Genomic DNA, 22,525 nt, shown 5'->3' with positions numbered 1-22,525 from the left:
TGGTTCTTACCTTTTCCTGAGGGGTTTCACTGAGTAGCCTGAATTCTTTGTAACAAAAAATAATAGAAGCCCTGTCTTGAACATGGGTGCTTATGAAAAATGAATGTAAATAAAATGTACAGTGCATTGTCTATACCCAGTGAAGAGCCTCTGAAATGCATCTGTTGATGATAAATAAATAATCCTCTCTGAGATTCTTGAGATGTGGGAAACATTTTCTCATTCCAGTAGAAGCTGATAAACCCATTTAGCTAAATTAGCTTCCCTTTGCTCATTGCTTAGTTTTATATCCTTTTGTTAATCATCTATGATGAAAAAGTCATCATTTTGCAAGAACAATATTTAAGTGTATTGTGTATATCTTGATGACGGCTATACAACATGAAAATCATTAAGTCATTTATTTAGTAGTGGAAATCGTCAGCAAAACTGCTTTAATGCTGTGTTTGTTAAAGAATACCAGAGTATTCACACTGTGCTGTACATTAACACCAGATTGTATATTAGATTTAAATAGCTTAGAAAGAAATATGATTTCTTTATATTATTATTCTTGACCATAAAAAACAAAAGCAGTCCTGTGCCACTTAAAGTTCGACATCCTTACTCTCTCAATTGCTCTTGAGGCCAATTTCTGAAAGCAGCTTGATATGGATTGTCTACAGACTGGGTTGGATCTTCCTCCACAGGCTCAAGATGATGATCCAAAGTACTCTCAGATAACACAGAAGGTGTCCTGCTCCGGGCATGTCTGGGTCCGTCCTCCTGGAAATGCGACAGGCCTTTGGTATGATAACTAGGGCTGGGGCTGGCAGAGGACAGGGTTTTCTGGCTCCCATTTAGGTAACTACCATAGTTCACAGAGTCCTTTGAGTCCTGCCGTGAGTAGAAGGAGTTGATGTGCGAGCCTTGGTAGTTGTACGCTCTCCAACCTGGCCGTCTCCTGCGGTGACATCTGCATTTCAGGATGCGGATGAAAGCTAGCTTGAACTCCCGGCTGTAGCAGGGATAGATGATGGGATTCAAGCAGCTGTTGAAGTAACCAAGCCAGAAGATGATTTTGAAGATGGTTTCAGGAGGCCGCAGGCTGACATTGAACGCAACTGCAAGGAGAGAGATCACATTGGTGAGTTTTATACACTACTATTGTGACATCAGTTTTCTAAATTATTCAGATTATAAATTAGATTTGCATTGTACATTTATTCAAAAAGTTCCCGGAATTTGAAAATTACACCATCTCCAGAGAAAATGTAAGTTTTGAAGTGTATTCCTAAGAATACTTTAGGAAGTACCCCTCTTTCTCTTTCTCTCTCTCTCTCTCTCTCTCTCTCATATAATACTGCATGACTGTTATGCCCCCTGCTGGTACAATTTGTGATTGTGCCCCCTGCCGATACAACTGGGTTTCTTTTAAAGGTCTGTCATTAGTTTTAGGATCCAGCATGTGGCAGCAATGCTTGACTATCGTTTTCTGCTTGTTGCAATTTTGGTGTGAAAACTATGAAACTAAAAATCTATCGAATGCCAGATGTGCACAAGTCAACATAAATAAAAAAAATAAAAAATAAAAACTTTTAAATGAACAAATATTTTATATTTTATCTAAATAAAAGTTTTAGATATTCCTTTTAATTCCCTTTATTGAGGAATTGGAAATAAAAAAGTGAAAAGTGAATTTAAATCTAAATCCCAAGTGTTTCATTCCTATGGGGTAACTCTATGTACTCATAATAATAAAGTTAATACTTAATTACTGAACTCTTGAAACAATACAGATAGTTTTGTGCTTACTCTTTGATGGGAACTTGGAAGAAAGAGCATGTGATGCATAAGACAATGATTAAACACGCTTTTAGGACAGATAGGCCTAGATCTACAGTATGTCAGTTAAGATAACAGTTCCTTGTAAGTCCATACAGTGTTCTTTATGAATTTTTTTAAAATGATCAATCTTTATGCTGTTTATTGAATTATATAATTCAATGATCATTGTAAAACAATTCATAATGATTTGGGGAATATATAACAAAGAACAAAATGTTCTGAAATAACCTTTCGAAATATTAGATTTTCTATTGTAAGGAATATTCTTCTAAATTTGAGAAAGCTGTATGTGTAAGGAATAATTGACTTCGGGCCGTTGGATTAGAAAAATAATGCACACCCGAGGTGGTGATGCGGTCACGACGCGAAATGGAGTGGCCGTTACACCTCGGGTGTGCATTATTTTTCTAATAATTCAACGGACCGAGGTCAATTATTCTGCTTATACTACGGTTGCCACACCTCAAGACATCGATCAGATGATATATTTCAAGGCATTCGTCCAGTATTTCTACTTAAATCGCTATTGTGAGTATTTCTTCCGCATTTCATCCAACGCCTCTGTTGCTAATTCCAAAACGTCATTTTAAACCTAGTAACGGAGGCTTGAGCCGACAGAAATCATTTGGCGAAGTGATATGGTCATGTAATGCGGTCAAGAGCTGCCTGGAACTACGTTCGCAGATTCAAGCAGATTGGCTGATGACCGTTCTAAGGTGTGCAATTATTTTCAGGGAAATGCAGGGCGAACGTAGTTCCAGGCAGCTCTTGACCGCATTACATGACCATATCACTTCGCCAAATGATTTCTGTTATTTCAAAGGTCTTACAACAGCAAAATAACCAAAACCCACAACGACACTGGCCAAATAAATAAATATAGTAAACAATATGATAAAACCGACAGATCATGTCCATGTTTTTGCCACAAAATTACGCTTTATTATGTACGGAAAGCACATACTCTATCTCTCCCGCTCTCTCTCCCTCACAGCCGCACACACATAACAGTTACAGTCTCTCCCGCTCCCAGATAGCAAAATTTGTCTGGCCCACCTCTGGGCCACAACCTTGCTTAGCTTCTGGCCCAGTTCTGGCTGGATCCCCGGCCCAAAACTGGCACACACACTGCAAACCGACTCAAACTATTTCCTCTGGCACAGATGCGGCCCACGCCCTGTAAAATGACTCTTATTTATTGACGTGGCCCAGATCTGGCCCGCATACTGTAGAGTGACTTCTATTATTTCATGTGGCCCAGGTCTGGCCCAGACACTTTAAGCCAGATCTGGCTGAGACTCGGCTTGGTCCCCGGGCCGAATATGGCCCAGAAACTGCTAAATGTAATTCAGAAGTGAAACACAAATACAACCATTTAAAAACATTAAAAAAGCTTTAATTATAAAATTACCAAATACTTTAATATAAATATATATCTGAACAAATGCACTACAGTATAAACATTCACACTTTTTAAACCACAAAGTAACAAGTAAATTATATTAACTGTATATTTTATATATATATATATATATATATATATATGAAGAGTTCATTTGCAGAAACAGATAACTTCGTTTTTAACAATTTTTAAAAATCATGTTTTTTCATTGTGCATTCCAATTAATCTCAATCAAACTGCATTCGAGTTATTTTGATTAGGTAAAGAATAACTAATAAATACTAGCTAACTAACACAATAAAACAAAAACATGATAACAAAAAACATGATTTTTAAAAAATATTTAAAAACGGAGTTATCCGTTTTTGCAAAAACTCTTCATATATAAAACATTGTGTGTCATAATTCAGTTCAGTTCTTATCAAATGGTGTCAGTGCAGTCAAGTCAATAATATTGCTGAATATTAGGTGTCTTCAACCAAGCAAGACAAAAGGCAACAGTGACAAGGAACCCAAACCCAAACAAGACCCGGCCCAGTCAGGAAACCGTCTCCTCTGGCCAAACGAATGAACGTGGTGTGATTATTCCAGGCTGCATCACAAGTCAGATTATGGATTGATATCATTCAAAATATTTCATCCAACTTCTTCTGCATGCAGAAACAATCACGCTAGCAGGTGAAGCTGGTAAAAAGGGTCTGTGCAGAGGGCTTGTCTGGTTCTCGTAGTCTTTGCTGAGGATCTGTCATCAATGAGATCTTCACGGGGATCTGTCATCTAGCTGACATGGTCTCCGCTGACATTCAGGGATGTGTTGTGGTTGTTCCTGGGTGCAGGTCCACCGTCTGGTCTGGATACCGACTGGATCAGCTGATTACTATAACCTAGGGAGACAGTATATAAGCAACTAATATAAGCATTGATGTCATTCTTCTCACAAATTAACAAGTACATTAGATATTATAGGAAGTGTTGCTGCTTACCCTAATTGGTGCAGCATAAAAATCCTTTAAGAGATTTGAATTATAGAAATGTGATAGTTTGTCGTGTATGGAAGATTAAAGAGATGGGTCTTTTAAACTCACAGAGTGTGTCTGCCTCCTGAAGTCCGCCCTTTTGATCAGCTGGAGCCACCTCTTCATAGTCCCCTTGACATACATTTCAGCAGCATTAGCTTGAAAGTTTTTTCCAAATTGCAGCCTTGAAATATGTACAAATATATATTGTAAGGTAATTATTTAATCTTAAGCATTACAGTTTTTTTTACAATCATTAGGACCAGACCCAGAATTTGCACCTCATATGTTTGATGAATGTTCATGCGGCAGCTCAGAATTTCTGTAAAAAAATAAATAAATGTCAGATTACATATATATAGTGTTCAGATTAAACTTTTAAGTTTGTTTGCTCATAATAATCCCCACCACAGTAAAATAAGTATGATTTTAATCACATCATAGGCATATCTATGCTTCAAAAGTTTTCATTCACTCTAAAAACTGAACCTGCTCAAGTGCAGCAGACAGATAGGCCTCCATTCAAGAACAAAAGATGATGCACTTAAATTTTACGGCTCTCTCTTACGTATCTATAGTGTTTTTCCTCTGTCAGAGCTTCCCACACGGCAGTGTTACCACAAAATAAATATTATTATTAAATTCAGATTGCACATATTGAATTGTCTGAGCAGGTGTAATGCTACAACAGCGTGCCCAGTTTGATTCACAAACAAATGACTCATTTGAATGGTTAAGTGAATCGAATCAAATCAGTAGAGTCACTCGTATAGATGTTTATGGCGCCACCAGCGCAGTCCGACTCCTTTGATTCAGCAATCACTCATTGAAAAAGACGAATCGAATGAATTCTAGCAAACAAAATATAATTTAACTCATTAAAATTTAATTACCTAACATTATCATGCACTGGATACAGCTCATCGGTTTTTCATATTAAAAAATTACATATTGTTTTCCTAAAGAGACCGCGCCTGACAGTTAGGCCTAACGTTACTCATCAACACTGAATATATGCAAATTATATTTGTTATCATCGCAAACCTAACAGAAACCATCTAAAAACTATACTCTTCGTGGCATTTAAACATCAAACAACACTAGATTGATCATTAAATAAATTAAGTAACTTAACTTACCTTTTTGCATCTGAAGTATTCCTCTTGAGAACTGTGCCCGCCGAAATCTCCTCAGGATAACCGCCAAATCTCTCTCTCAGGCGCTGAGTTCCTTCATTCTAGCAGCGGCCGCCAGAGACAAAACTAACTCGGGCCGAAGGTAGAGACACACAACTACACCGAGTGCAGACCTGCCGCACCTACAATAGCTTTCAGCCGAGATCGGCCCAGAGATGTCAGCCAGAAGTGTTTTGTAGAGTCGGCGCGGCTCTGGCCCATTATCTTCTCACCGATGTCGTGACTGAGCCGACAGTGCCGCATTTCAGCCAGAATCGGCCCGAGTGTGCTTGCTAGACCGCACATACGTTACAGTTACAGTTTGCACACACTAGCATACATTGCGCTAATGTTGTTAGCGCTACTCTGACGATTTTATCAGTAAACAACTTAAAAACTATGATTTCTCACAAGCGAGGTAACAATAACGGCGCTGTTCATGAACAAAAGGAACTAAGTTTCACTATAACTAGAGACATTGCTGCCGAACACTATTGAGAGACGCACAGAGGTAATTTTCTCTCTCTCTCTCATAACTTGGTTATTAACTGCATTAATCTGTTATCAATGGCTCAAGCCTCCGTTTAAAATGACGTTTTGGAATTAGCAACGTTGGATGAAATGCGAAGAAATAATCCTACCCACAATAGCGATTTAAGTAGAAACTGAACGAATTGATACGCAGAAAAAATGGACTTTGGCGTGTCTATGCTACACGATGGGTAGGATTAGGGTTGTGGTGTAGATGCGTATCATATATACGCGAAAACTGCGTATCATATGCACGCCAACAAATTTCGTATCATATGTGCGAGAAAACTGCATATTGTATGCACGCCAAAACCGCGCGTAGCATAAACACGCCAAAGTCCATTTTTTCTGCGTATCAATACCACGAGTTTTCGTTTTTATTTGGCGTACTATTTATACGCACTTTCATGAGATCGGGTTGCGCCGACTCAGTGGTTGGACATCTGGAGTACCGGGAGTTTTCCCGGTGGGCCGCTGTACAATGTGGGCCGGAATTGCGTAAATGTAAAGAATTAATTAATTACAGTAAATATAGCCTATCCCTCCATTGGCCCAGACGAATGGCCCACTTGAGATAAACATTCTAATTAATTTAGCACGTTCTGGCTCAGTGCAGCCGCAGCGGCTCAAAGCGCTCATCAATGTCAAAATGTTTTAACCAATCAAATCGAAGAAGGCAGGATTTGCTGTTCACAGGAGCTGAGCTGAGCTGCGGCATTTGAATGCGAGCTGAGATAAGATGTAAAAAGCTAAACATGATGAGACAATTCAGCAATATTTGCCAACGGTTTACACAAAATGTTTAATGACAGACATTAATTTTCAGGCATGCAAACTACTAGGCCTATTGGTATTTTCAAATTTCTCAGATTTTAATGCCATTTACATTGTTTGCCACAGTGTAGCTACATAGAAACATTAACTTAAAAATTTAACGTGTCTAAAAAAACTGTAAAACATAATTCTCAAACTTACTCTAGAACATTGTAAACTTGAAGACTTTCGCTTTCAAGTGCCGTGATTAGGAAAGTTCTATTTTTCTATTAAATATAGTTTAATGTAAATGTTTTAACAGTTTAAATGTATTTATTTCTTTGATCAAATATCTTTTGTACAGTTGATATGTGAATGTGTGAAAGCCTTAATAAAGTAGATATCTGCTGAAACAGTAGTGAATCAATAACCTGAATATGAAATGCTGCTTCTGTTTATTGTAAAAACAACATTAAGCAAGATTTATAAAAAAAAAAAAAAAAAAAAGTTCCTTTACTCCCTTTTTCATTCAATTTCAGTGGTAGAGCAGCTGTGGATCTGTGCCATTAATTGTTTTAGACTGAGATCCCTGGTGTATAAAGTGAAGCCACCTCAATGCTGCAGCAGTGCACTGCATTCAAAGTACCATGGGAACCATGAGACTTGGCTGAAGAAACAAAATCATGAATGAAGCCCAATAGAGTGTATAAGTGACCATGATAAATTAGAAGGCTGTAACAGTTCAAAAGAAGTCATGAATATTGGCATTAATTAATGTTAGCAACATCACAGCAGCTCACCCACTTAAATAGTAAATAGCCTCATTATTTTGATTACTGCTCTTTATCAAAGAAACTTTCTAGAATGCAACTGTTTTAGAATGATAGGAGAGGAAGCAAACAAGTTTGAGATATACTGTCCACAACCTTGCATCCTGTTTTTCCTCAATTTGTATGCAGTCAAGTGGTTCACTGGGGTTTCTTCTATTGTCTAGTATGACAGGTTTGGAAAAATATCAATGATTTATGTAACATAACTTATAAACCCTGTTAGCATGCATATCTCCTGTAGTCTTTTCCTCGGCAAAGATCCAAAATTATGAGCAGGTCATCTTAAGCTGTATTGCCAGATAGTTACATTACCTATTATAGCTAAATTATTTATTACATAAAAAAATAAAACAGCTATAATAATATAGCTGTTTTCTTTCATTATATTTACAGATCCTTATGTTTGCCATGTGATAAAAAAAAAAGGAAAAAAAGTCAGAATTGCAAGATGTGCAACTGCGAGATATAAACTTGCTGTTCTGAACAGAATAGTGAGATAAAAAGTTACAATCGGGTTTTTTTTTTCTTTCTTTTTCTGTGGCGGAAATACAATTTCATTGCACATGTAAACTTTGCAAGACAAAAAGTCTGAATTCTAAATTTATCTCCCTCTGTTTTTGGGGTGGGGGTGGGGTCAGAATTCTGTTTACGTATCAGAATTAGGTGAAAAAAGTATGAATTGTGAAGTAAAAAAAACATTATTACATTGCAGAAACGGGCTTCCATATTAAAGAAAGCTAGTGGCGAGTGATTTAAAAGACATAGCACAGACTAGCACAGGAAATTTCTTGCCTCAGACAGTGATGAATTATGCAGTTTAGTGGTTATTATGCCTTCCTGAACAATTATGGAACTCAAGTAAATAAACATGACATATTGATTTGAGTTGAACTGATCATTTTAAAGCGTATCCATGTAAGCACAAACTGACACTGTCTAAACAAACTTTTTAATTTAAAACATTGTATAATGATATATTCATGAAAATATGAGCTCTGTAGCTACAATAATTCAGTGCTGTATAATAATTCACTACTGTTTTCCACTCAAGTTTTTGTTCTCTAAATTTCAAAGAAAGCCACAGTTGCCTAATTATGTAGCAGGCCAGCTGAACTTCCAAGCTCGCTGCCCTGCTGAGATAACCCTGTCTGGGACAGGAATGACTACTATGTTAATTCATTAATAATAACCTGCCTTTGAGACTGAATGGCTGCAGTCCAGGGCTTCGTTCTCATACTCCCTGCTGTGACAGCCAAATGGCGGATGCGGCAGACCCCACACTGGGAGCCCCATGAGAGGGAGAAGGAAATAAAGTGCAAAAAGATTTATTCTCTCTTAACCCCTACTCTGCGGTCTTCCCACTGACCACAAATGTCCAGCTGCAGAAGGCTTAGGGGATAAATCACTTGTATGTATTTAATGTGGGTGTATAGGCGACTCAATTTAGTTGAATAAAATAACATAACACAGAATGCATACTTTCACTGTAATTTAAGTATGTTTTCCTAGCTTTAAAAAAAAAATAAAAAATTACTATTCTTACTTTTTTTGTATATTATTATTATTTTAACTTTGTATATGTTGGGATGGGAAAGTCCTAATTGTTCCATATTTTGTATTGTTCCTGTGAATAGCAGGCCTATAGCAAAATTTATTTATTTAAAAAAAAATATATATATATATATATATACACACAGTATATAATGATTACTCCTCGTGAGGATCTTAATTGCTGTTTGCTAACCTTTCATAGATCCTATAATGACATAAGAACAAATATTGAGAGGCATATACAATATATAAGTTATCAGGATGCATTATGGCAAAGAAAACGACATTACGTATTTATAATATTAAGAATGTCAGTATTTTAACCAAAAAGTATTATTATTACTACTACTAAGCTGAAATAATATAATGATAACCTAAAATGGCTAGCTGGTCTCCAAGCCTGGTCTATCTGATCTGTTGGCTGGTTTTAAAGGCGTTTTGGCCATTTTCCTACTATAGTGAGACTGGAATATCATATCAGACTGGCATAATGATTTATGTGTGTGTTCTCTATAAATATTTGTGTATGTGGGCTTCAAAAAGATTTTATAAACACAAAAGTATATTTAATAGGCCTAAATGTTGTTTGGGTAAGTAGTCACATTTTAATTGGGACAAGTTGTTACATGTTATATTTTCTGTTTCATGTTGTTTTCCTGCTTAAAGAAAGAAAGCAGGTTTTTAGATGATAAGGCTAGACCATTGTTTTTTTTTTGTTTTTTTTTTTGTTGCTGATATGCTATTTAACTGTAGCTTCTCCTGGTTTGACAACATGAAAGAGAGGGAGAGGGGGGAGGGGGGGGGGGGGGCAGGCAAATTGTGCAACTGTGTACAAGAAAGACCTACCAATTGGTAAAGTGAGGAAGAATGGCAACCAGCATAACGTAAACATGCCAACCACAACCCCTAATGTCTTGGCTGCTTTCTTTTCCCTGGAGAACTTCAGAAGTTTGACCGTCAGAGAATTCCTCGCCTGATGCGCGCGACCTTTGGCTGCCGCTCCGGAGTCCTCGTGCACCTGCGAACCTCTATGAATCCTCAACGTTATTTCGCCTGAATTCATAGTTTCCGTCTTCACACCGGCTTCCAGATTCTTCGTTGTCCGTTTAGCCACCACATAAACACGACAGTACATGACTAGAATAACAATTAAGGGGATATAGAAGGAGCCGAGCGATGAGAAGAGCGCGTAAAAGGGTTCCTCGGTTATTACGCACACCGTGTCGTCCGGTGACGGAGGCTCCTTCCATCCTAGCAGAGGTCCGATTGAGATGACCAAAGACAAGACCCATACCCCGAGCATGGCCAGCAAAGCTCTGCGTCCCGTCACGATGTTGGGGTATTGCAAAGGATGGCTCACTCCGATATAACGGTCAATGGAGATTACGCACAGACTCATGATGGATGCGGTGCAACATAACACATCAACCGCTGCCCAAACATCACAGAAAATCCTCCCGAACACCCAGTAACCCAATATTTCCAATGTGGCTGATACGGGTAACACGGTTGTGCCGAGGAGCAAGTCGGCAATAGCGAGATTAACGATGAAATAGTTAGTTGGAGATCGCAGGTGCCTGTTGCACACCACGGACAGTATCACCAAGATGTTTCCAGCCACCGCGAAGATGATGAAAGTCCCTAAAGCCAAGCCGAGCGGGACGGCACGGGACAGGTGGAGAGGCTCGAGTTCTGTGCCATTTAACTCGGAAGAGTTTGACAACTTCGCTGACCCCTTGTACGCATCCAAAGAACCGCTTCCCCAAAACTGTGAGACTTCATCTTCATTTTGTTGGTTCATTTTGGCGAAAAATATTCTCCATTTCTAACGCGTTGGTTGGCTGCTCAGGTCAGGTTCTTCTGAACAACTAGTAAGTTGCACGAGCTGCTTATGAGCAATGTTGTCATTCTGATACACTCATGTAAAGTGAAAACAAGAGTCTCTGTCTCAGGGGTAAGGCGTTAATACCGCCCATCCCCGCTTCAGTCCAAACTCTGAGTAAATGTTGATTTTTTTCTTTCTTTTTTAAACAGAGGAAGAGTGCTGAAAAAGCAAACTCAATACACTATAGGGAGGCTGAAGAATTTTGAAATGTCTTAAACTTGTAAATAATATTTCCATATCTGTCAGCTACAAACTGTAGAATGGTGTAAAAATTGGCATAGAAACAATTTTCACTCAGAGATTGCAAGCGGATATCACAATTACAAAGAAACATAAAGTACCATTGAAATAAACATGACATTTTGAAGTAGGGAAACTTAAACATTATTTTAAATACTAGTATAAACGTAAATAACTGATAAAGAAATATAAAAATACATACAAAATGGGCTAACAACAGACATAACCGACAGAAAATCTTTAGACTTTTTTAATATTAATCATACGGAAGCATGTCAGTTAAAATAGTCAGACATTTGCACTCTAAAAAGGCTCTTCTTCCAAAGTCATTGGTGATTATCTACTGCAAGAACCTGTTTTAATTGTTAAATCTACATCGGAAATGTATGGCCATGTGGTGATAGCCTACTACTTTCATTTTTCAACTTTTTTAAGCCATCAAGGAAAATTCAAGTGTACAAGAACATTTTGTGAAGCATGCAATAAACTAGTGTGACATCACAGGTTGTTTTCTGTATAAAAGCTTTATACTTTACACTTGATCCCAGACAAAACCACATAACCAGGTGACTTTTGTTACTCAATTTCGTCTCACGCAAAGCCTTTATTATCTCCTGTGGAGTCTGAAGATGAGCTCATTGGGTTGGAGACATGAGGTTTTAATCCCAAAGTATGCCTGGAATAGAGAGCTTTTTTAGGTTCTTGTTGTAACATATTTTTTTAGATTTTGTTATTTATTTTTTTAATTTACAACATCTTATGTTGCATTTAACTCATAGATTTTATCAGCTTATGCATTCCCTGTGAACTGAACCCACATCCTTGGTGTTGCTAGGATCATGTTGTAAAGACACTCCCAAAGGTGTTTGATATTGCTTCATATTCGAGAAAAAAAAAAGACATGATGATATACTATTAATAGACTGACACAACGGGCATCAATATTTTTGTATGATCATAAAGCTAATTTCTTAATATACCTTAATAATTTTGCTGACAAAAATGTTTCTGCATGGGTTTAAAGAAAGGTGTATTATATACTAAAAGTACAACGTAATAATTAAAAACCGAAATGACTGAAAAAGCAGTATAATTATATTCACAAGACTGGAATTTCACATCAAAAACTGTAACGGTTCGTCTTCAGGCTGCGATTTTTGAATGTGTGCGAAATTTGAGTCTTTTTGGTTTGTGATAAATCATATGGTTTTGATCACATGATTTGTATTTTTTGGTATAAATTATTGTCTACTTTTATCGGCCTTGGTTTATATTGAGACATAGTTTGGTTTGGGCTTTCTCACTGAAAGAAATGTGCTACCAGAGTTACTTTGGTGGAAAGAAAGAAACTAATAGAAATATGTGAGATCGTATGCAGTATAATAATGTAGTCATGTTTCTGATTTTGTTTCTCCAGCATGAATTAAATCATTTCAATGTTAACAAATTGTCAACCTTTCATGTCTGTGTTGTTAGATCAATAAAATTAGCTCTTTGACAGGTGAGAATCTGCTTCTTCTAGTCTTTTTCTTCTTTTATTAATCAATCTAGCTCTTGGGAATGAGATAGGTCAGAGATTAATAAAACATGGAGCGCTTTCTTTAATACAGATTAATCCTGGAGGTGTATCCAGTGTAGAATCTTCTTTGACAGCGCAATATAGTCCATGCTGAGGGTTAATCTTTTTCCAGGAATCCTGCCCATACATATTAATTAAGCTCCCGTTGTTCTTCATGTCAGAGTGCTTTTATTATGACTAGGGGTTTCTATGTACATGGAACATCTGAGTCCTGATTAGAGGATATTTTTGAATACTTGAAGTGTGCAATCAGACACTATCAGGTACACTTAATACTTGGCATGAGGAACATATTCCTTTTTCTGAGAACATATTCAGATATTTCTGGTTGTCCACGCACCTGGAAGGCGTTTTGTTTGGCAAGGGAACATTGCAACCCCCTGACCTCCCTGGTTATTAATCAAACCCATGGCATCTACTGGTGCCCCAAAATAAGAACTCAAATCCATCCACTTAAAATCAGTTTACGATGCCTTGAGATAACTCTGAAAATAATCTTTTTCTAAACATTGCTCACATAACATAGTCTTATATAGAGTTCAGGTGGTATTGAGTGGCTTTAAATGGAAATAGACTGACTGACTTAAAAGCCTGGGGGAGAACGGCAGCTCGGAAATTATAAACTTCCCTGCAGGAGACAGTCGATCAAACAGTAGTGGTACATGGACTCTTAAAGTGATAGTTTATCCAAAATGAAAATGATGTCCTTATTTACTCACCGTTATGTCATATGATTTTTCCTTGGGGCACAAAATAATTGTTTCATTTTTTAGTGACCACTCATATTGACCAATGGTTGTAAAACTAGGACAAATTATATATACATACATACACACACACACACACAAGCATCATTAAAGACAATTTTCAAAATAGTGTTATTTGATATTAAAGAATGTTCTGTGTTCTTTCACAGACCAGATCAAATACATCTTCATCATCAGTTAGAGTAAACTATGTGATTGCTTGTTTATAGCAAGTCAGCTATAATTGACTTCAGTAGTCTGTGTGCTTTGGTTTTGAAATATGTAAGCATGTCAAACTTAACCATAGATGAGAGAAGTGAGTTTATGTTTTATTTTTTTGCTGATGCTAGAGACATTTTCAAATCAGACTGTGGGAACTAAGTATGCATCACCTTCTCTACGGCATGGGAAAAGTACCCGAGCTGAGAAAGGGGATGTGCCGCTGTGGACCATGATATAGGCTTAAATGCCTTATCAGATGGGGATTTGACGTTTCCCATGGGGTTTAGTTTACTATACATACAATATTTAAAATGATTTTTCTGACCTTCTTGGTCTTGATGAATGATTTAGGACCCGGTCTATTCTGGTTAATTAGCACTTGAGTATTTAATCAACGTCAGGCACTTTTATGTCCCAGAGGTTGATTTTTAGTAAAACGAACATATTTCAACCTTAAACCTGTCGTGGGGACTTTTCACCATGCCTTCATCATTTATTTTGTCTTCTTTTCAAATGTCATTTATGTATGAATTTTATTGTTCTAACCTTATTCCAAAACTAAAGCTTTAAAATAATATTAAATATAAGATGTGATGTGTAAAGAAATATGAAGGTAAATATCACTTGTGACCATCATTTTATGATGTGTATTTCAAATATGCATTTTGACAAAAATATAAAAACTATTTTTTATAAATTATGCAAAAAACACAATTTATAATAACTATAATTATAATAATTGCATAATATAACAATATATATATATATATATATATATATATATATATATATATATATATATATATATATAATTTCTAAATGTCAGATGCCTTTCTCTTGCTGTGGACTAATAGCATAGCTTTTTTTTTTTTTCCTTTATTATTATTATTAATTTATTTTGCATATTGTTTTGTTTTACCTTTAAATGTAAGATGTTTGCACTCAAGGTAGCCTATAGCAAGAGACAGGCATCTGAAATTTCAAAATTCCTCCGAAGGAATGATATAAAGGATGTATGTATCTGTGTAATATAATATGTAGTGTAAAATATATATTTTGGAAAAAATGTTTACAAAAATTATAGTATTTGTCTGTAATGCATGTAAAATATGAAAAGTGCTTTTTAAGACGGTTTACCCTCCTTTTTTTTCACAGGCCAAAAGTGCATCTTGAAGAAACACCCACTTATTGAAATATGAGTTTGGTATTACTCTAATTCATCACGTCTACCATTACTGTTAACTTATCTTTTGCAAATTCCTTCCACTCTTACTTTCATTACTTAGCCTCTGACAGCTAAGCTGTGATGATGACTGAACTGCTTTAGTTCGAAATGCAAACCTTTTTCCTCTTAGCTAGAAATGCTCATATTAAAACGGTGTCAGATTAATGCTGAAATCTTAACATGTCTCTTTTTCATCATATTTTGTTGTGCTTCATACTATACGATACTCTTGAGAGCTCCATGAATAGGCAAACCTTCAGCGCAGTTACAGCTCTCTAAGCCACCATAACATTTCTACACGTTGACATTTATTAAAATGTGTATGATTTATCTCGACAAAACCTTCGGAAGCTAAAGTGCAGTAAACATAAATTAACCTTCACTTTCAGAAATAAAGTCCCTGTGCCAGGTACCTTATGCAAATTTCACACAAAGACTTCACATAACTCTATCTAATATAAAGCATGTCATTTTAACATTTCCTTTGTGCGAAAATAAAATGGCTAGGGGCATGTAATAAAACCTTGTCTGTGGAATTTCTTTTTGCAAAGTGCACCTTTGTAAAATCATGTTCAAATGCCTTAAGTACAGCCAGCCTTGTTGTGTCTCATGGGTAAAATGCTCTTTAGCACCCTGTTGTGACACATTTGTCTCAGGCCACGGTGTTGGAATTGCACCTTTTTTTAAACCCCCGCACCTCTGCAGACCTCTTGATGTGGCTTTATCCTCCATCTCAGGTCAAACAGACAGCAACACAGTTGTGTTACAGACATGATGTGGGTCCCAAGAGACACAAATCTCATTTACACTTCAAGGAGGAAGTCTCAGGCAGCTCGGGCTGAACATGCCCTCGTGCTCTTAGTGTCAGCTATGCTTGTCTGAATTACAGTCAGTCTGAGCTGACGGCTGTGACAGGAAAGAAAGAGCGCTTTCTGGAAGAAATAGCCTGTCTGAAATGTGTGTCGGGGTACATTAGTGTTTGGGCCTTTTGGACGCCGCTGAAGAGTGGAAAAGCAGTGCGGTGTAGACTAAAGGTGCGGACGCAGAACGGCTGTTCTGTGAATTTTCACGGGCGAAATCCAGTTATTTCAACAGGAATCCATGTGCTCTGCAATAGCTTGAAATATTTGCCTATGCAGAATTTACATCGGATTAAGTTTCTTCATCATAACTGATTTGGAGAAATTTAGCATTACATCATTTGCTCGAGCCATCAGAATGAAAGTCCAAACAGCTGATAAAAACATCACAATAATCCACAAGTAATTCACACGACTCCAATCAATCAATTAACATATTGTCGTACTACGGAGCCCGGGAAGTCACCTGTAGGAGAAAAAAAAAAAAAAATCCGTGCCGACGGTTTTGCAATCCGTTCCCTCAGTTTATAACCGTACTCACGAATTCTTAAACTGTTCCCTCGGTTTAACAAATCGTGCCCACGGATTAATAAACCTTACCCACGAATTTCCAATCCGTGCGCTCAGATTTTGTAAACCTTACCCTCGGTTTTTGAATCCGTACCCACAGATTCATAATCCGCGCACGCTTTCGCAATCCGTTCCCACGGGTTTGTAAACTGTACTCACGGATTCATGCAGCAAGCTCCTAGGTAGCCTACGTGTTAACGAATCATACTGTATATTGTTTTATTGCATATTATTATTATGTGGAATAGGCCTACAGCAAATTGTAACGGACACGAATTGGAATACAACGATTTAATAAGAAAGATGTGCGTCAAAATCTTGTTTAATTTGTGATCATCTTAGACTTGATTATTATTGTATAATAAACCTGGCATTGTGACTGACTTTGGAGTCATTTGTTACTCTTTTGTAAGTTGTTTTGAATAAAAGCTTCTTCTAAATGCATGTAACCTAAATATATAACAACAACAACAACAATAATAATAAAATAATAGTTATTATTATTATTTTAATTTATAGGCTAAATAAATGAGTGCACTTAAGACAGTAAAATGTTTGTCATACAATAATTCATGAATGCTTTATTTTTAATAACATTTGACAGTTTTGGAAATGTGTTTGTGTACTATTCATTCTTAACATGAAGACTTATTTTGGTGATTTTATTATACTGAGCTTTTCCCCCCAGAGTTAGATACTGTTAATGTGGATGTGCCAGAACTTTCTTCAGTTAAACAAGGAGAAAACTGAAGTCATCGCATTTGGAAACAAAGATGAAGTTCTCAAGGTGAATGCATACCTTGACTCTAGGGGTCAATCAACTAAAAACCAAGTAAACAATCTTGGGGTGATTCTGGAGACAGACCTTAGTTTTAGTAGTCATGTCAATGCAGTAACTAAATCAGCATACTATCATCTCAAAAACATTGCAAGAATTAGATGTTTTGTGTTCAGTCAAGACATGGAGAAACTTGTTCATGCCTTTATCACCAGCAGGGTGGATTATTGTAACGGTCTCCTCACCGGCCTTCCAAAGAAGACCATTAGACAGCTGCAGCTCATCCAGAACGCTGCTGCCAGGATTCTGACTAGAACCAGAAAATCTGAGCATATTACACCAGTCCTCAGGTCCTTACACTGGCTTCCAGTTACATTTAGGATTGATTTTGAAGTACTTTTACTCGTTTATAAAGCATTCAATGGCATAGGACCTAAATACACTGCAGATATGCTCACTGAATATAAACCTAACACACCACTCAGATCTTTAGGATCCAGTTAGAAACACCAAGGGTTGGACTTTGGACTTTGCACTGGGCTGGTTCCACGCTGCACGTCACGCTTTTTCAATGCATCATACACTCAACAATACATATACATATGTAGGGTAAGCGTGGCATGTGAGTGGCGGCCGGGGGTGGGACTTTGGGCCTTGTGCCCCGCAGCACCTCTCCTTGATGGCTCGTTTTGGGCCTAATTTATGCCTTACGCATGGAGGGCCCAGAGGCAGCCTTACAATATCTTACTATTTATAGCTTTATTATTATTGTTACTATTATTATTTCGTCATTACTATTACTACCATTATTATTTTTATTATTATTATTATTACAATTTGTCCTCTTCCTGATTCCCCAACCACCCCCTGTCTCGGATGAATAAATTTATTATTGTTATTGTTGCTACAATTACTAATTACTATTTAATACAATTATTATTGATATTTGTCATCCTCCTCACCCTCCAACTTTCCCATCATTTCTGATTAATTGAGTTAATTACTATTATTATTATTACTGTTATTATTTATTTATTGATATTGTTGCTGCTACTATTACTATTATTACTTATCACCTTCCTCATCCTCTAATTTTTGTTATTAATGCTATTATTATTATTATTACTGTTATCATTACTATTATGTTTTTTTTTAACTTTTGTCATGTCTGTTGTACTTTCCTTTATTTATATACTTCCACCCCCAACACTTACACAAACACACACACACACACACACTCACTCAAACAAATCATGTTGGCTGTCATGTATGTTTTGTTGATGTTGGTTATTTTGTATTTGATTTGTTACCTGTAAGTATTTGTATGTTTGTTTGCATAATAAAAAGAAAAAAGAAAAAAAAGAAACACCAAGGGTTCACACAAAATAAGGGGAGTCTGCTTTTAGCTATTATGCCTCCCGCAGTTGGAACCAGCTTCCAGAAGAGATCAGATGTGCTAATACATTAGCCACATTTAAATCTAGACTCAAAACTCATCTGTTTAGCTGTGCATTTGTTGAATGAGCACTGTGCTACTCCGAACAATTTGCTGTAGGCCTATTCCACATAATAATATGCAATAAAACAATATACAGTATGATTCGTTAACACGTAGGCTACCTAGGAGCTTGCTGCATGAATCCGTGAGTACAGTTTACAAACCCGTGGGAACGGATTGCGAAAGCGTGCGCGGATTATGAATCTGTGGGTACGGATTCAAAAACCGAGGGTTTACAAAATCTGAGCGCACGGATTGGAAATTCGTGGGTACGGTTTATTAATCCGTGGGCACGATTTGTTAAACCGAGGGAACAGTTTAAGAATTCGTGAGTATGGTTTATAAACTGAGGGAACGGATTGCAAAACCGTCGGCACGGATTGTTTTTTTCTCTCCTACAGGTGACTTCCCGGGCTCCGTATTACGCGAATAACTGCATGTTTGTAAAAAAACAAAAACAAATCCATCATTAAGATACTTTTAACTTCAAATCATTGCTTCAGACAAATATAAGAGTCCTCTATCTCTAATATTGCTTTCTTCACTAAAAAGTTGAATCAGGAGAGAAATATGCACAGATCAAGTACTGTTTAAGCAAAAACAGTTTATAACAGTTCTAAACAAATATGTCGGTTGGACTTTTTAATTGGAGAAAGTGTTATGGATTATGGACTCATATTTTGGTCAGGAGCATTGAAAGTTAAACAAGCAGCTTTGAACTCCACAAGATGTTAATTGATGGACTGAAGATGTGGATCTTGTGGATTTTATGTAGATAATACAAATTTTGGATTTTTGGACCAAAAAAAAAAAAAGATGTTTGGACCTGAGCTAATGAACAGCTGTATTTTCATTAACAAATACATTAATCAGCATTTGCTACACTCTTAATATATATATATATATATATATATATATATATATATATATATATATATATATATATATATATTTTTTTTTTTTTTTTTTTATTGGCATCAATGGTTCCACATATAACCTTTACCGTCCATGGAAACTTTTCATTCCACAAAAGGTTCTTTACAATGGAATTAGATTATTAAAATGTTCTTCACACTAAGAAAAAATGGTTCTTTTAAGAACTGTTCACTGAAAGGTTCTTTGAGGAACCAAAAACTGGTTCTTCTACGGCATCGCTGTGAAAACCTCCTTCTGGAACCTTTATTTTTAAGTGTTAGGACCTTATTGTAAATTGTTACCACTTCAGACATCGCTAAACTATTGACAATGGTCAAAGGAACTTTTTTGCTCACAAAATTTTGCTTGATAAACCTAAGGAAAATATCACTCTATTATCTTGTCCATGTGACACACAGCATTTGAAAGAAAGAAAAGCAAGCAAGAGCTTGAAGGGCAGTGGTAGGGTCAAAGTAAAGCTTCCATCTCCCTGAGGCCTAACGCAGTATGAGCCTTTTAGAAGTTGTATAATACACATGGTTACATTGTGAAACGCTGAATGTAAAACACATGGTGTCTTTATATGTTGTGGCTGAGGCAGGAATCCAGTCCAGATGAAGCAGCATTCATCCTGGTAGGGAGGAACTAATGCCAGCGACTTTATTTAACCGATACTCTTTTCAAGTGTACTCGGGCAAATCAAAGCATCTTTCATGCTGGGATTCTCTCTCAAAATGTGTTTTTACATTGTTTACGTTTCATATAAATTCAATTTTAGAAGCTTTTGATCAATTTGATGTTGATATAGATTAAATAATACTGCTACATGCCTTTAAACCTTTTTGATTATGTTAATACATAGTTTTGAGTAGATTAAAAAGTGATATACAAGCACTGGGAGATGGTTGTGCCAAGAATAGTTTGTTCTGGTCTGTTCTTTCATATTCTCAACAGTAAGGACACAGGCAAGTTGCTGAGAGCACAGAGGGACACTCAACGCTTGCCGAAGAACTTGATTTAACAACATACTCCAACTCCTCAGGGAACAGTAGTGCAAACAAGGTTGTTTAGGACTTCCTGTGTGTATGAGTTATAGAAACACAGGATTTTTTCTCTCAAATTGTCATAATCGGTTTATGTGTCTTCTGCTGTCTGTGTAAGGTGGTTGGTTTGATCGAGTTATTTGTTTGACAAGCATGTGTTATGAAGTAAATCTTCATTTTATTCCAAATAAACTGTACTCACAGAAGCTAAGGTTATTACTCTGTATATTCATCACTTTGAGAGAAATGCATTCTTGGGAGAAGAGCAGGAAAGCCATGGTTTATATAACATTCTTAATCTGTGTACAACATGCTTCTGGGAGCAGAGTGACATCCACTGCAATTGATTTTTAGATATTCTGGGAGAAAACAAGTGACAGTGGCTGAATGGACATTTAAGGAAATTTATAAACATCCCCAGAATAAGAGAAGTGGGGATGGCTCTCTTGATATCTGTCTGTGCCAAGATCTAAATCCAAAGGGGGAAGGAGAGATATTTTCATCATGAGAAATGTTAAGTGTCTTGAGACCCCTCAGTCTGGACATAATGAGGATAAAGCTTTCTCCAACTCATCATCTTCATTATTTTCTTCCTCTCTATATGTTTCTTTACAGGCTGTGTGAAATGCAGTGATTCTTTTGAAATAATATGCAGTGTCTTGTATTTGAATCAAGCATATGCTTTAAAAGTTGAATGGAGGAGTGTGCCTAAAAAGTTGAAACACATAACTGACAATAACCTGCAATTATTAATCAAAAGAAGAAAAAAACGATTTGTCAGAGATCATGCTGGATAGATGAAAAAAAAAAGGTCTTAAATGTGCACAATGCTTCCATCTAGTGGCAATATTACTATCTATCTATCTATCTATCTATCTATCTATCTAGTCTGTTGTCCGCCATCTATTTATCTATTATATAAAATGATAAAATGCCTGACACACACAGACAGACAGACAGATGTTATATATATATATATATATATATACTAGATTCACATTTTGTATTTTATGAAATATGAAAAAGGAAAGAAGGAATGTAAAATAAAACAGGACAAAAAATAGAAGAAAAGAAGAAAAAAAATCCACAGATTTTCATTACAGTCTGTTTCCTTTGATTTTTGATCTTCTTATTCTGAGCAGTTCTAGGTGTCCTCTTTGGCAGCATGACAGCATTTCACAGACACAGACTAATGAGTCTCCTGCAGCCAATCAGAGGAAGGTAGCCCATGACATCTGGGAGTGGATCAGTAAATTTAGGGCACATGCGATGCTCTCTGGCAGAACCAGTCATTTCATCCTTTCAATCTTTAGATCTTTTTCATTCTCCACCTTTGTCGCACTGGGATTTTCTGATGTTTAGAATGCAGTCCATTAGACCAACTTCATACCATTGCTCCCAGTCCCGTTTCACCTACTCTTGAACTTCCTCCATATTTGGCCGCATGCTCATGAAACCATCAAGACCCATGCCATTTAATGGACTATGGGGGTATTGTCAAGAGGAAAATGAGAAACAAGAGACCAAAAAATGCAGATGAGCTGAAGGCCACTGTCAAAGAAACCTGGGCTTCCATACCACCTCAGCAGTGCCACAAACTGATCACCTCCACGCCACGCCGAATTGAAGCAGTAATTAAAGCAAAAGGAGCCCCTACCAAGTATTGAGTACATATACAGTAAATGAACATACTTTCCAGAAGGCCAACAATTCACAAAAAAATTTTTTTTTTTTTTTTTAATTTTTTTTTTTTATTGGTCGTATGAAGTATTCTAGTTTGTTGAGATAGTGAATAGGTGGGTTTTTGTTAAATGTGAACAAAATAATTAAAAAACGTATTTAATACACGAGTTTCACAATTTGAGTTGAATTACTGAAA

At 36.6% G+C, this 22,525-nt stretch overlaps 1 protein-coding gene across 1 annotated transcript; it reads right to left on the bottom strand.

Annotated features, from left to right (window-relative positions):
- Window positions 1-81: 81 nt before the first annotated feature.
- adra1bb (adrenoceptor alpha 1Bb) lies at window positions 82-12,708 on the bottom strand. Its single transcript, XM_058798132.1, has 2 exons — window positions 9,932-12,708; window positions 82-1,103 (listed from the first exon to the last, which is right to left on the bottom strand). The coding sequence occupies exons 1-2, from the start codon at window positions 10,884-10,886 to the stop codon at window positions 604-606; spliced, it is 1,455 nt and encodes a 484-aa protein (XP_058654115.1). The 5' UTR covers window positions 10,887-12,708; the 3' UTR covers window positions 82-603.
- Window positions 12,709-22,525: the final 9,817 nt, after the last annotated feature.

This window comes from Onychostoma macrolepis, chromosome 14, assembly GCF_012432095.1.
Source record: "Onychostoma macrolepis isolate SWU-2019 chromosome 14, ASM1243209v1, whole genome shotgun sequence".
Classification (NCBI taxonomy): domain Eukaryota; kingdom Metazoa; phylum Chordata; class Actinopteri; order Cypriniformes; family Cyprinidae; genus Onychostoma; species Onychostoma macrolepis.
This window is presented reverse-complemented; position numbering and strand designations above follow the sequence as displayed.